Raw genomic sequence first — 13,534 nt, forward strand, 5'->3', positions numbered from 1 at the left:
TGGTTCTTTGAAAGGATAAACAAGATTGATAAGCCCTTAGCAAATCTGACCAGAAGAAAGAGAGAAGAGACAAAAATTAGTAAAACTAGAGATGAAAAAGGCACCATTACAACAGATACTAAGGAAATTCAGGCAATTATAAGGACACACGTTAAGAATATATATGCCGGGCTGGAGCTTTTCCAATAAAATCAGGAACAAGACAAGGGTGTCCACTGTCCCTTTTATTTAATAAAGTTTTGGAAGATTTAGCCATAGCAATAAGGCAAGAGACACACATAAAAGGGATACAAATTGGAAAGGAAGAGATCAAGTTATCATTATTTGCAGATGACATGATTCTATACATAAAGGACCCTAAAGACTCTACTAGCAAACTGTTAGAGCTGATCAAAACCTACAGCAATGTAACAGGATACAAAATAAATACACAGAAATCAGTAGCCTTCATATATGCCAACAACAAACACACAGAGGATGAAATCAGAGAATCACTCCCATTCACAATTACATCAAAAAAAAAATAAAGTACCTTGGAATAAACCTAACCAAGGAAGTAAAGAATCTCTACAATGAGAACTTTAAAACACTCAAGCGAGAAATTGCAGGAGAGACTGGAAAGTGGAGAAACATCCATTGTTCCTGATCGGAAGAATAAATATTGTGAAAATGGCAATCTTACCTAAAGCAATCTACACATTTAATGCAATCCCTATCAAAATTCCAAAGGCTTTCTTCAAGGAAATAGAAAAAACAATCCAAAAATACATTTGGAATCACAAAAAAACTCTAATATCTAAAATAATACTAAGCAACAAAAAATGAGGCTGGTGGTATCACCATACCTGATTTTAACCTATACTACAGAGCCATAGTAACAAAAACAGCATGGTACTGGCACAAAAACAGACATGTAGATCAGTGGAACAGAATAGAGAACCCAGATGTAAGCCCAAGTAGCTATAGCCACCTGATATTTGATAAAAATGCCAAAAATACTCATTTGAAAAGAGACAGCCTGTTCAGCAAATGGTGTTTTGAAAACTGGATATATATCTGCAGAAGGATGAAAATAGATTCTTCTCTCTCACCATGCAGAAGAATTAAGTCCAAATGGATTAAAGACCTTAACATCAGACCTGAAACTCTGAAACTGCTAGAGGAAAAAGTAGGAGAAACCCTTCAACATATTGGTCTTGGCAAAGACTTTCTGAATACAACCCCAATTGCTCAGGCAATAAAACCACAGATTAACCACTGGGACCTCATGAAATTACAAAGATTTTGCACTGCAAAGGATACAGTGAAAAAAACAAAGAGGCAACCTACAGAATGGGAAAAAAATCTTTGCCAGCTATATATCTGATAGAGGATTAATATCTAGGATATACAAAGAATTCAAAAAGTTAAATAATAAGGAATCAAACAAGCCAATCAAAAAATGGGCTATGGAGCTAAATAGAGAGTTCTCAAAGGAAAAAATACGAATGGCATATAAGCATCTAAAAAAATGTTCTACGTCACTAGTCATCAGGGAAATGCAGATTAAAACTACATTGAGATTCCATCTCACTCCTGATTGGCCACCATCATGAAAACAAATGATCATAAATGTTGGCGGGGATGTGGAAAAAAAGGAACCCTTCTACACTGCTGGTGGGAATGCAATCTGGTCCAACCATTGTGGAAAACAGTGTGGAGGTTCCTAAAGCAGCTAGAGATTGATCTACCATATGACCCAGCTATAGCACTCCTAGGCATATATCCAAAGGACTCATCTCATTTCCTTAGAAGTACATGCTCAACCATGTTTATTGCTGCTCAATTTGTAATAGCTGGGAAATGGAATCAGCCTAGATGTTCCTCAACAGATGAGTGGATAATGAAAATGTGGCACATTTATACAATGGAGTTCTACTCAGCGGTAAAGAAAAATGAAGTTATGAAATTTGCAGAAAAATGGATGGACCTGGAAAGGATTATACTAAGTGAGGTAACCCAGGCCCAGAAAGCCAAGCGCCACATGTTCTCTATCATATGTGAATCCTAGCTACAGATGACTGGGCTTCTGCGTGAGAATGAAAATACTTAGTAGCACAGGCCAGTAAGGTAAAAAGGAGACATAAAGGGTAGAGAAAGGAAGGGAAGGGATATTTAATAGGTTGATATTGTATATATGTAATTACAATGTTTGTAATGGGGAGGTAATATGATGGAGAATGGAATTTCAAATGGGAAAGTTGGGGGTGAGGAGGGAGGGAATTACCATGGGATATATTTTGTAATTATGGAAAATGTTAATAAAAATTTACAAAAAGAAAGAAAGAAAGAAATCAGAACAGCAGCCCAATGACCAGGCAGCAACTTGACTGAGACCAAAATCATCCAAGGTAACTGGGATTATACCAGGAAAGGGACTTACTTGGTCACAACCTGATTTGGATCCCTCAACAGACCAGAAATCTTAACCTCTATGTTGATAGAGGATCTGGTTGTTATAATAACGACTCTGGCAACATACTTGGGGCTGTTTTTGATTGAATGGATACAGTGTTTAGTTAACTTTTAGAATCTACTGGTATTTTATTCCACTCAGCCTACTTGAATCTCCCATGTCAGGGAAACTCAACCCCTAGGAGCACCTTTGTAGATACTTTTAGAGTCTTAAGAGCCACACCTAACACCTTAAGCTCCTACACTGAAAATATATAACATCAATTCAATTGATACACCTAAGAATACAGAGCTAGCTAGAAAATCCAAGCATTAAGTTAATCCAAGATGCAAAAATATATACATTATAACACAAGAAACACTAAAAAGCAAGATGATATGAATCTACCTAAAAGTATTAATGCATCAGATATGACCTCCAGTGACAACAAGTTAGAGGAAATGCCTGAGAAAGAGTTCAAAAGAATGATTATAAATATGTTCAAAGAAGTCAGAGAACAAATCAAAGGAGTCAAAGAGGAACTCAAAGAGGAAATCAAAGGAATCAAAGAAGACGCAGGACACCAATTTCATGAAATAAAGAAGGCAATACAAGACATAAATAAGGAAGTAGAAATAATAAAGAAAAACCAGTCAGAATTACTAGCAATGAACACAGTTAATGAAATAAGAAACTCTGTAGAAAATCTCACCAGTAGAATGGATGAAGGAGAGGACAGAATATCTAAGCTAGAAGACCAGGTGGCAGATCTAATACAGTCCAACAAAGAGAAAGACAAACTTATAGAAAAGTATGAGTGGGAATTTCAAGATATTTGGGACACTATGAAAAGATCCAATATAAGAATTCAGGGTATACCAGGAGAAGAATTTCACTCCAAAGGCATAGTAGGCATCTTCAACAAAATCATAGAAGAGAATTTTCCCCAAATTGGGAAAGAGGTGGCAGTGCAGAGACAGGAAGCCTTTAGAACCCCAGCCAGACAAAACCTGGAAAGAACCTCTCCTGGCCATATTATAATCAAACTTCCAAGCACACACACCAAAGAAAATATATTGAAAGCAGTTAGAGAGAAAAATCAAGTTACCTACAAAAGCAAGCCCATCAGGATTACAGCAGATTATTCAAAACAAACTTTTAAATCCAGAAGAGCTTGGAGTGATGTATTCCAAGTTCTGAAAGATAACAACTGGCAACCAAGGTTACTTTATCCTGCAAAGTTATCCATTCAAATAGACGGAGAAATAAGGACATTCCATGACAAAAGCAGGTTAAGAGTATTTGAAGACAAAACCAGCTCTACAGAAAATACTTGATAGAATCCTCCATGTTGAAGAAAAGGAAAAGCACACATATAAGGAACCTAGAAAAAACAAGCAATACTCAAATACTAGTTATCACAAGAGAGCACAGGTAGAACCAGAACCAAAAAAAAAATGGAAACATAAATACACACCTTTCAATAATATCTCTTAATATCAATGGCCTCAATGCCCCAACGAAAAGACATAGGTTTGAAGACTGGGTTAAAAAGCAGGATCCTATAATTTGTTGTCTCCAAGAAACTCACCTCTCTACAAAGGATAGACATTATCTTAGGGTGAAAGGTTGGAAGACAGTGTTTCAAGCAAATGGGCCTAGAAAACAAGCAGGGGTCGCTATCCTAATATCAGACAGGGTAGACTTTAGTCCGACGTTAGTCAAGAAAGATAAGGAAGGTCACTTTATATTGATTAAGGGCACACTCCAACAGGAGGACATTACAATACTAAATATGTATGCACCTAACATGGGGGCTCCCAAATTCACCAAACAAACACTATTAGAACTAAGGTCACAGATAACACCAAACACAGTGGTGGTGGGTGACTTTAACACCCCACTCTCATCAATTGACAGGTCATCCTGGGAAAAAATAAGCAGAGAGGCAACTGGACTAAATGAGGTCATAGAAGGAATGGACCTAACAAATATATACAGGACATTTCATCCAAAGGCTGCAGAATATACATTCTTTTCAGGAGCACATGGAACATTCTCTAAAATAGACCATATATTAGGACACAAAGCAAATCTTAACAAATTCACGAAAACTGAAATAATTCCTTGCATTCTATCTGACCACAATGGAATTAAACTACAAATCAGTAGCAAGAAAGGCTATAGAGCATACACAAAATCATAGAAACTAAACAATACACTACTAAATGATGAATGGGTCAATGAGGAAATCAAAAAATTTACAGTCAAATGATAATGAGAACACCACATATCAAGATCTCTGACATGTTGGGTCATGATTTGCAGAGACATTTATCATACCAATAACTGGGGGCTAACTCCACAATGCACGACCCATTTTCATTAACAAGGAGGGTCTAATGGGAGGGGGTAGATCACAGATGAGCCTAAATAATTGTACCAAACTGCCTGTATTTGCTGAAAAGAAAACTAATAAATTAAATTTTTAAAAAAAAAAAGATCTCTGGGACACAATGAAGGCAGTTCTAAGTGCCTATACTAAGAAATTGAAAGGTCACAAGTAAAAGACCTTATGCTTCACCTTAAATCCTTGGAAAAAGAAGAACAAGGCAAACCAAAAATCAGTAGGCGGGAAGAAATAATAAAGATTAGGGCAGAAATTAATGAAATAGAAACAAACAAACAACAAAAACAATGCCAAGAATTAATGAAACAAAGAGTTGGTTCGTTGAAAGGATAAACAAGATTGATAAACCCTTAGCAAATCTGACCAAAAGAAAGAGAGAAGAGACACAAATTAATAAAATCAGAGATGAACAAAGTAACATCACAACAGATTCCAGAGAAATTCAAAAAATCATAGGGACATACTATAAAAGCATATACTCCACAAAGTATGAAAATCTGAAATAAATGGATGCTTTCCTTGGTTTATATGACCTACCTAAATTAAATCAAAATGAGATTAATCACTTAAATAGACCTATAACAAACATGGAGATCCGAACAGTTATCAATAATCTCCTAACTAAAAAAAGCCCAGGCCCAGATGGATTCACAGTTGAATTATACCAGACCTTTAAGGAAGAGCTAACACCATTCTTAAGCTTTTCCAGGAAATAGAGAAAGAAGGAATTCTACCAAACTCCTTCTATGAGGTCAGCATCATCTTGATACCAAAACCAGGCAGAGATAGAACAAAAAAAGAAAATTACAGACCAATGTCCCTCATGAACATAGATGCAAAAATTCTCAACAAAATATTAGCAAACAGAATACAAGAGTATATCAAAACGATCATTCACCCTGACCAAATAGGCTTTATCCCAGAGAGGCAGAGATGTTTCAATATATGCAAATCTATAAATGTAATACATTATATGAACAGGTTGAAGGACAAAAATCACATGATCATCTCATTGGACACAGAGGAACATTTGACAAAATCCAACATCCCTTCATGATAAAAGTCCTATAGAGATTGGGAATAGAAGGAACATATCTCAATATAATAAAGGCTATTTATGACAAGCCTACAGCCAACATATTACTAAATGGGGTAAAACTGGAAGCTTTTCCACTAAAATCAGGAAAAAGACAAGGGTGTCCACTGTCCCCACTTTTATTTAATATAGTTTTGGAAGTCTTAGCCATAGGAATAAGGCAAGAGACACACATAAAAGAGATACAAATTGGAAAGGAAGAAATCAAGTTATCATTATTTGCAGATGACATGATTCTATGCATAAAGGACCCTAAAAACTCTAATAGCAAATTGTTAGAGCTGATCAAAACCTACAGCAATGTAGCAGGATACAAAATAAATACACAGAAATCAGTAGCCTTCATATATGCTAACAACAAGCACACAGAGGATGAAATCAGAGAATCACTCCCATTCACAGTTGCATCAAAAAAAAAAAAAAAAGTACCTTGGAATAAACCTAACCAAGGAAGTAAAGAATCTCTACAATGAGACCTTTAAAACACTCATGCGAGAAATTGCAGAAGACACTAGAAAGTGGAGAAACATCCCTTGTTCCTGGATTGGAAGAATCAATATTGTGAAAATGGCAATCTTACCTAAAGCAATCTACACATTTAATGCAATCCCTATCAAAATTCCAAAGGCTTTCTTCATGGAAATAGAAAAAACAATTCAAAAATTCATTTGGAATCACAAAAAACCTCGAATATCTAAAATAATACTGAGCAACAAAAATAAGGCTGGTGGTGAAAGGCCCAAGAATTCAGAAGCCCAGAAATACTATCACGCTCCAAAGGGAGCTTAAGCGGGCCCCTGCATACCTCAAACTCCAGGCTTTACTCTCTGTTGGAAGCAAGTAAAGAATCCCTCTTCTCATTATATCAGAGCCCGCTCCTAATATAAAACTAGGTAAAAAGGGCATGAGATAGCCCTCAATGATGGGAAATGAGTAATGAAGTGAACCACTTATTTGGTTTCTGTAAATAGCCTGCACCATAAGCCTTAATAGCCCACACTGTAAGCCTTAGTAGCCCGCACCATAAGCCGTAGCAGCCTGCCTCAGACCACCAAGATCATAGGAGACTGACACCACACTCTGCTACCCCCACCCAAGGACCTGCGCATAGGCTGACCTCCAAGGTCATAGGAGACTGATACCACACTCTGCTACCCCCACCCAAGGACCTGTGCAAATGCTGACCACCAAGGTCATAGGAGACTCATTGGTCCATGAGGGGCTTGAACAAATTAAACTAATTGGTTTAGAAACTATGGAGTGGCACAAACTGACTGGCTCGCACCCCGCGGGCTCCTGATAAAAAAATGATTGGTCTAATGCACAGGCTTTGTTAGAAACCCTAAAAAAACTGTCCCGTTCCTGCATTCGGGGCTCTGCGGTCCTCTACCCCTGCGCAGTGTACGACTGTGGGCCCCAGCGCGCTTGGAATAAAATCCTCTTGCAGTTTGCATCAAGACCGCGTCTCGTGAGTGATTTAGGGTGTTGCCATATCCGGGCAGAGCGTGGGGTCCCCATTTTGGGGTTCCTTCAGTGGTATCACCATACCTGATTTTAACCTATACTACAGAGCCATAGTAACAAAAACAGCATGGTACTGGCACAAAAACAGACATATAGATCAATGGAACAGAATAGAGGACCCATATATAAGCTAAGTAGCTATAGCCACCTGATATTTGATAAAAATGCCCAAAATACTCATTGGAGATGGCACACCCAGAAGCCATCTATTGTTACTAGAAAATTTTCAGCACCAGGGACGGGATACCTTCCAGAGAGTTGTAGGCCAGGGAGGTCCCTGTTGCCTCCTAAACATTATAGGCCAAGGCCCTTGGTTTCCCATGTGAAAAAGATGGTAAAACCCCATTGCTGAAAACTTCACATGCCTGAATGGCAGAGTCATTGAGAAATCAAGCTGGTGCTGAGCAGAAAATCTTCTTTCTGTAGCCCAGCCAACTGAAAGCTGGAAAAAATGCACTGTATTCAGCTTTATGGGAGGCAGAAGTCATCAGCAGTGAAAACAATGGACAATGGAAGCCTCAAGTTTAGCCAGACAGGCCAAATGACTGAACAAGTGCAATAGTGGCATGTCTGCTTTGGGGGAAATCAACTGCTGTCTAATTGGACTGAAGACCCACTCTGTGGAAGGGAATGCATGCCTGGTACTGAAAAACCTAATAAAAAGCCTATGGCAGGGGAGGTCATGAGCCTTAGGGGGATAAAGCCTTCTCTTGTCTGAATAAATGCATATATTATTCTCACCAAATTGCCCTGAAAGCACTACAGTTAATGTTCATACTCATATATTAATGCTACTCTCACTTCTGGTTAGAGAAGCTTCTCTTTTCAGATGGCAATGACCACTGGGATGACCCAAAAGGCAACATAGTGCTGAGAAGAAGGGACGGAGGAGGGTCCAGCACTGAAACATCTCACACCCTCCAAGGCTCAGGGTCCACTGTGGAAGAGGTGGCAGAAAGAATGTAAGAGCCAAAGGAAGGGACCACTCCTTGCATACAACTGTCCGGACAGAAATTGGCCTTGATATCCAAGACCTTGCAGTGCCTAGCAATACCCACACGAGACCCTCATAATAGGAGAAAAAGATGATGACATCAAATTAAAAGAGACACTGATGGAAAGAGGGAGGGGATATAACAGAGAACAGAGTTGTGAAGGGGAATGTAGGGGAGAAGAAGGAAATACCATGGTTTGTTGTCTATAAGTATAGAACTTGTCAATTAAAAAATGCTTTAAATTTAAAAAAAATAATAAAAGTAGAAAAAAAAGAAACACCATCTGAAAATGACATGTTGCTTGTCCCTCACCAAGCTCCTTCACCTTCAGTTATTTGTCCTACACGGTTCTCCTCACAGCCAGCACCCCATCTGCGCCGATTCATCCCTGCCCTGGGCACAGAGCTGCGTGGAGTGTGGGCAGCACATGGAATATATTCCAGAGCTCTTTCCTATTCATAATGTTGACAACAACAGTAGACACTGGATGGGAGTGTTCTGGCCACTGGGTGACCTTAGTCAGGCTCCTGCACCTCTGGGGGCCAAGTTCTTATCAGCAAAGGGAATGAGGCCCTTTGATTCCACAGAGCTGTGAGATGCTCTGATCTTAAGGAAGGAGGGGCTTTGTGGGAGTCCAGGAAGTAGATCCAGGTCAGCTGAGGAGGGAGGACTTCCCAGAAAAGGGTTTGCATTCATCCCTGGGTCCCAGGCCAATCATTCATCAACCTAGCCCTGGCCAGAAGGAGGGTGAGTGGCTAGAATACTGCAGGGAGACTAAATTTGGACATGAGTTAGGAGCTTGGCTAATGCAGGCAGTGGAAGGTGGCCAGGGACTGGGGCTGAGGAGGACTGTGTTCTCTCAGCTGACTGATAAGACATCCACCACCGAGTCACAGCCAGTGTTCCTCCCAGGTTCAGAGGATTGTGATGGACGTAGACCTTTCTGCAGTGAGCTCTAGGCTCTGGGAAGGTGGAACCCACCCAGAGGAGTCATGCAAGGGGCAAAGGGCAAGACTGTGGATGGCCACCTGGCAGATGAGGGTGGGAGAGGGGTTGGGGCAAGTTAATCAAATTAGAGGGTGGAAGATGCTGAAGACAGCCCAATAGACAGGCCCCTGGGGCTAAATAAGGTAAAGGACACATTTCCTATGGGATAGAAAGTGCTTTCCTTCTGATTCTGATTCTTCCTTTTCCCCTGGCTATAGATCAGTCTGACTGGCGTTGGTGTGGGGGTGGGGGGGTAGATTTGGATGAGGTAGGAGAGTTCAATAAATACATGGGAGGAGGGGAGGCAATGAGGGAAGTGGAAGGAAATCTGGTAGGGCTGAGTGGACACCAGAGGAAACACAGCCCCTGAGAGCAGAGCTGGCTCTGAGCTGTGCAACTTGCACAGAAGCTAAGCACAGGGAGTGCCTTCACAATGATGAGTGAGGAAGGGCCACTGGACCTAGAGGCACAGGAGCCCATCTGTGTTCTTGGGATATATCCTCCCTCCTGGGGGCGGGGGAGAAGGGAGGGAGGGAGAAGAATGGTGTATAAATGGTGTCCCCTGGAGGCATACCACATGTAGCCCAGAGCCCTCAGCCAGGCAGCTAACCCAAGCCTCCATGGGAGCCCAGAGCTAAGGATGTAGGGAGAGAGCACAAAAGCCCCTATAGGAGGAAGCCTCTGTCCTTCCTGCTGGAAACACCTGCAGGAAACTCCAAGAACATCTGCAGCACACTGGTCAGCATTTCCAGAGGCCACTGTGGGCAGCTGGTAGAAACAAAGCAACATGACAGGAGGAGGCTGGGGGTAGCTGGCAAGCATGGGCAGTTCAGGTCCATCTCCAGGAACCATGGTCAATGAATAGATAGGTAACAATAAAAAAATAATTAAAAAATAGCTTGTGATCCCAGCAGAGAGAAGCAGAGACATAAGGATCCCCGAGGCTTGAAGCCAGCCAGTCTATAGTTTACTTGGTAAGCTCCAGGCCACTAAGAGACCTTATCTCAAAAATGATGAACAAGAACCGGGCTTGGCAGCACACATCTGTAATCCCAGCAGTTGGGAGGCAGAGGTAGGAGGATCACTGTGAATTCAAGGCCACCCTGGGACTACATAGTGAATTCCAGGTCAGCCTGAGCTAGAATGAGACCCTACCTTGGGAAAAAAAATGGTGGACAGCATTCCTAAGGATGACACATGAAGTTGTCCTCTGGCCTTCACACACGTATGTGCCCACACGTGAACATGTGTACACAAGAACATGCATGCACACAAGGTAGCATGTTGGGGGTAGTTCTGGAATGTTCCCCTTTGGTCCTTTGCTCCTTCCTCTTGGTGTACACCACTTTCCAAGCCATGGACTCATTCAGCAACTCTTCCTGGGACTCTGCCCTTGTCCAACAAAGATGCTCCAAATCCCACACCTAGCGGGTGCTCCTCCCAGAGCACATCTGCATGTACTGTGCTAGCCTCCAGCCTGTGTTCTCAGAACCTCTGCTCCAGCATCCCAGATGACGCATGTTCTCCAGGATGTGCACATGGATAACTGAGAACAGATGCACCCCAGGGCTAATGAGAAGGGGAGGAAATGCCTGCTGGAATAGCCAGACTGATGCCCGATTTCTGAGGCCAGGGTTACAGGTAGATTAGAAGACAGACCTCCAGAGAGAAGGGAAGTGGCACAGAGTGGATGCTAAGAGGGTGATGATCTTAGTCTTGACTCCTGCTATGGCTCCAAGCTCAAAGGCCAGCTGTGTAGACTCCTGGCCCTGCCCAGCCATAGGTGAGGACAGAGAATCATGGGAAGTATCCTGGGCTAGGTGTCACTTTCTGGAGGAAAAGCTCAGGCATAACCTTGGCATTCCTACAGGAGGTTCCAGTGCCATAGATGTTTAGGCTGCCTCACTCAAGGAAGCCCCAGTTGGATGATAGAGTCTACATAACACCCCAACATGCTCCAGTCTGGTGGGGGCAGGGAGAAAGTGCCTAAAGGTTGTTGCTGGTGGCAGCTGTGTCCAACAGTTATGTGGCAAGGGCCCTCAAAGAACAAAGAAGACAGCTGTGAGCACATGTGCACATCAGTAACCTTGAAGCCCAGTAGCTTAGAATAGTATGTAACTGCATTGTAACAGGGGAAGGAAGGGTCCTGATAATAAGGGGGCCCCTGAGAAACTGAACAAAAGAAAACAAGAGCATCTGCAGCATCTGGTCAGCATCTCTGAGTCTACCTCCTCACCGCTCCCTGGAAAGCAATTGTGATAAATACTGGTTGGTTTGTTCGTTCGTTTGTTTGTTTGTTTGTTTGTTTGTTTGTTTGTTTGTTTGTTTGTTTTAAACCCTGCTTAACAAGTTCAAAGTAACTAATCAAAATATGAGTATCACCCAACATGAGAGAAGAGGCTGCAGAGTGTATAAGGCAATGCCTGCTGCGCTGGGGCTGGGCCTGAGGCTTTGAATCATATGAATCAGTTGGGTCCATGCCGGCATTAGGAATAAACGCTGCTTCCTGTAAGTCTCTGTCCAGAGCCCTCTTCCCATAGCAGGCGAGGATCTCTGGAGGCGTGGCGGTGCCTCTGCCTCCAGTGACAACCACACTGCCAGCCCAGATAGTGAACAAAAGCCCAGGAGAAGGCCAGGCCCAAGCCAGGCCCTAAGCCCAAGCAGTGAGCTGAGTTATAAATAGATCTGGGATCAGAACGGGGTGAGAGCAGAACCCTGCAGGACAGCTCTGAGCAGTCTCTGCATGGAGAGAGCTCTTCTAAGAGACCCTGAGGATGTAAGATGAGACGTACTGGTCCCACCTTCCTGTCCTATCTCAATGCCCTGGAGGAATGCGGTTCCGCCACCTTTACCTCACAGCCTCAGTTTCTCTCTGAGTTGCCCTTCCCCACGAATCTGCGTGTTTCCCACACTCAATGTCAGCCTGGCAGGACTGAGCGACCTGGTCTCTCGCTTCTAGGACTCCCCATCCCACGTGGAGCCCGGCCAGGCCTCCGACCCCTCCTACCTGCAAACACTGCGGAGCAGTAGGCATCGCTGATGTCTGTGTCCTGGGTGTGGACGTTCTCGGCGTAGAGGATGAAAACGCGCAGCATCGCGACGCAGACCCGGAGAGGCCCGCAGGCGCCCTCGCCAGAAGGCTGGTTCGGATCTCCGGCTCCCTTAAGGGGCACAGGTCGGCCGGTGGCTCAGTTAGGCTCGGTCCCCGCCCCTGACTGCCTTAGCCTTGCTCCGAGGGCGTTGCAAGAGCGGGCTTGGATTCATTCCCCACCCCCGCAGCCCTCCGGGACTGGCGAAGCTGTAACCCTACGCTCCTGCCGCCGCTTCCCCGCGGATGACACGGCACTTTGCACCTGGCCGGAGCAGCCGCCCGGCCGACGGCAACGCCCCGGGCTGGACCAGGGCTGGGGACTCCCCGCCCCGCGCAAACCTCGCCCGGGGACGGGGGCAAGCTCGGCCTCTTCCCTGACCTCCACCTCCGGCCGCCGAGGGCTGCGCGCCAGGCCGTCCTCTACTCCCCCGCCGGGGACTGTAACCCTCAGAGCCCCAGGGCCGCCTGGGCTCCAGGAGCAGCATTTAGAGACTTTAAAGTAGCACGTGTTAACTGTAACACAAAAGCATGAAGAAAGAAATCTCTGGTTCTTACAAAACATATTAGCCGGGCGTGCGCCAAGCATAGAAGCAATCTGTGTCCCACTTTCTCATGTAACTTTTTCTTGTATCATTAAAAAGAAAAAGTAGCTGGGCGTGGTGGCACACGCCTTTAATTCCAGGCAGAGTAGGAGGATTGCTGTGAGCTCGAGGCCACACTGAGACTACATAGTGGATTCCAGGTCAGCCTGGGCTACAGTGGGATCCTACCTCGAAAAACCAAAAAGAAAGAAAGAAAGAAGCTCACACATTTAAGTACACTCAGGAGGCTGAAATAGAGGGATCGCCATGAGTTTGAGGCCTGCCTGGGCTCCAGAAAGGCCAGCCTGGATTAAATAGAGTTAGACTCTACCTAAAGAAAAAAAAAAGTATTCTGGGCTAGTGACAAGGCTCAAAGGTTAAGGACACTTGTTTGCAAAGTCTACTGGCCCAGGGTT

At 43.4% G+C, this 13,534-nt stretch overlaps 1 protein-coding gene across 5 annotated transcripts in view; it reads right to left on the reverse strand.

Moving 5' to 3' along the window:
• Dysf (dysferlin) overlaps window positions 1-12,796 on the reverse strand; it is a 258,409-nt gene extending 245,613 nt beyond the window's left edge. For 3 of the 5 annotated variants that reach the window (XM_004668296.2, XM_004668292.2, XM_004668295.2), the window contains exon 1: window positions 12,454-12,795. In XM_004668296.2, coding sequence (XP_004668353.2) covers window positions 12,454-12,541 — 88 coding nt within the window. In that variant the 5' untranslated portion in view covers window positions 12,542-12,795. Of the gene's footprint in view, window positions 1-12,453 lie in introns of all 5 variants that reach the window. The other 2 variants (XM_045151445.1, XM_045151441.1) reach the window with 1 other exon arrangement.
• Between the last annotated feature and the right edge of the window lie 738 nt (window positions 12,797-13,534).

This window comes from Jaculus jaculus, chromosome 6 (assembly GCF_020740685.1).
Source record: "Jaculus jaculus isolate mJacJac1 chromosome 6, mJacJac1.mat.Y.cur, whole genome shotgun sequence".
NCBI classification, from domain to species: Eukaryota; Metazoa; Chordata; class Mammalia; order Rodentia; family Dipodidae; genus Jaculus; species Jaculus jaculus.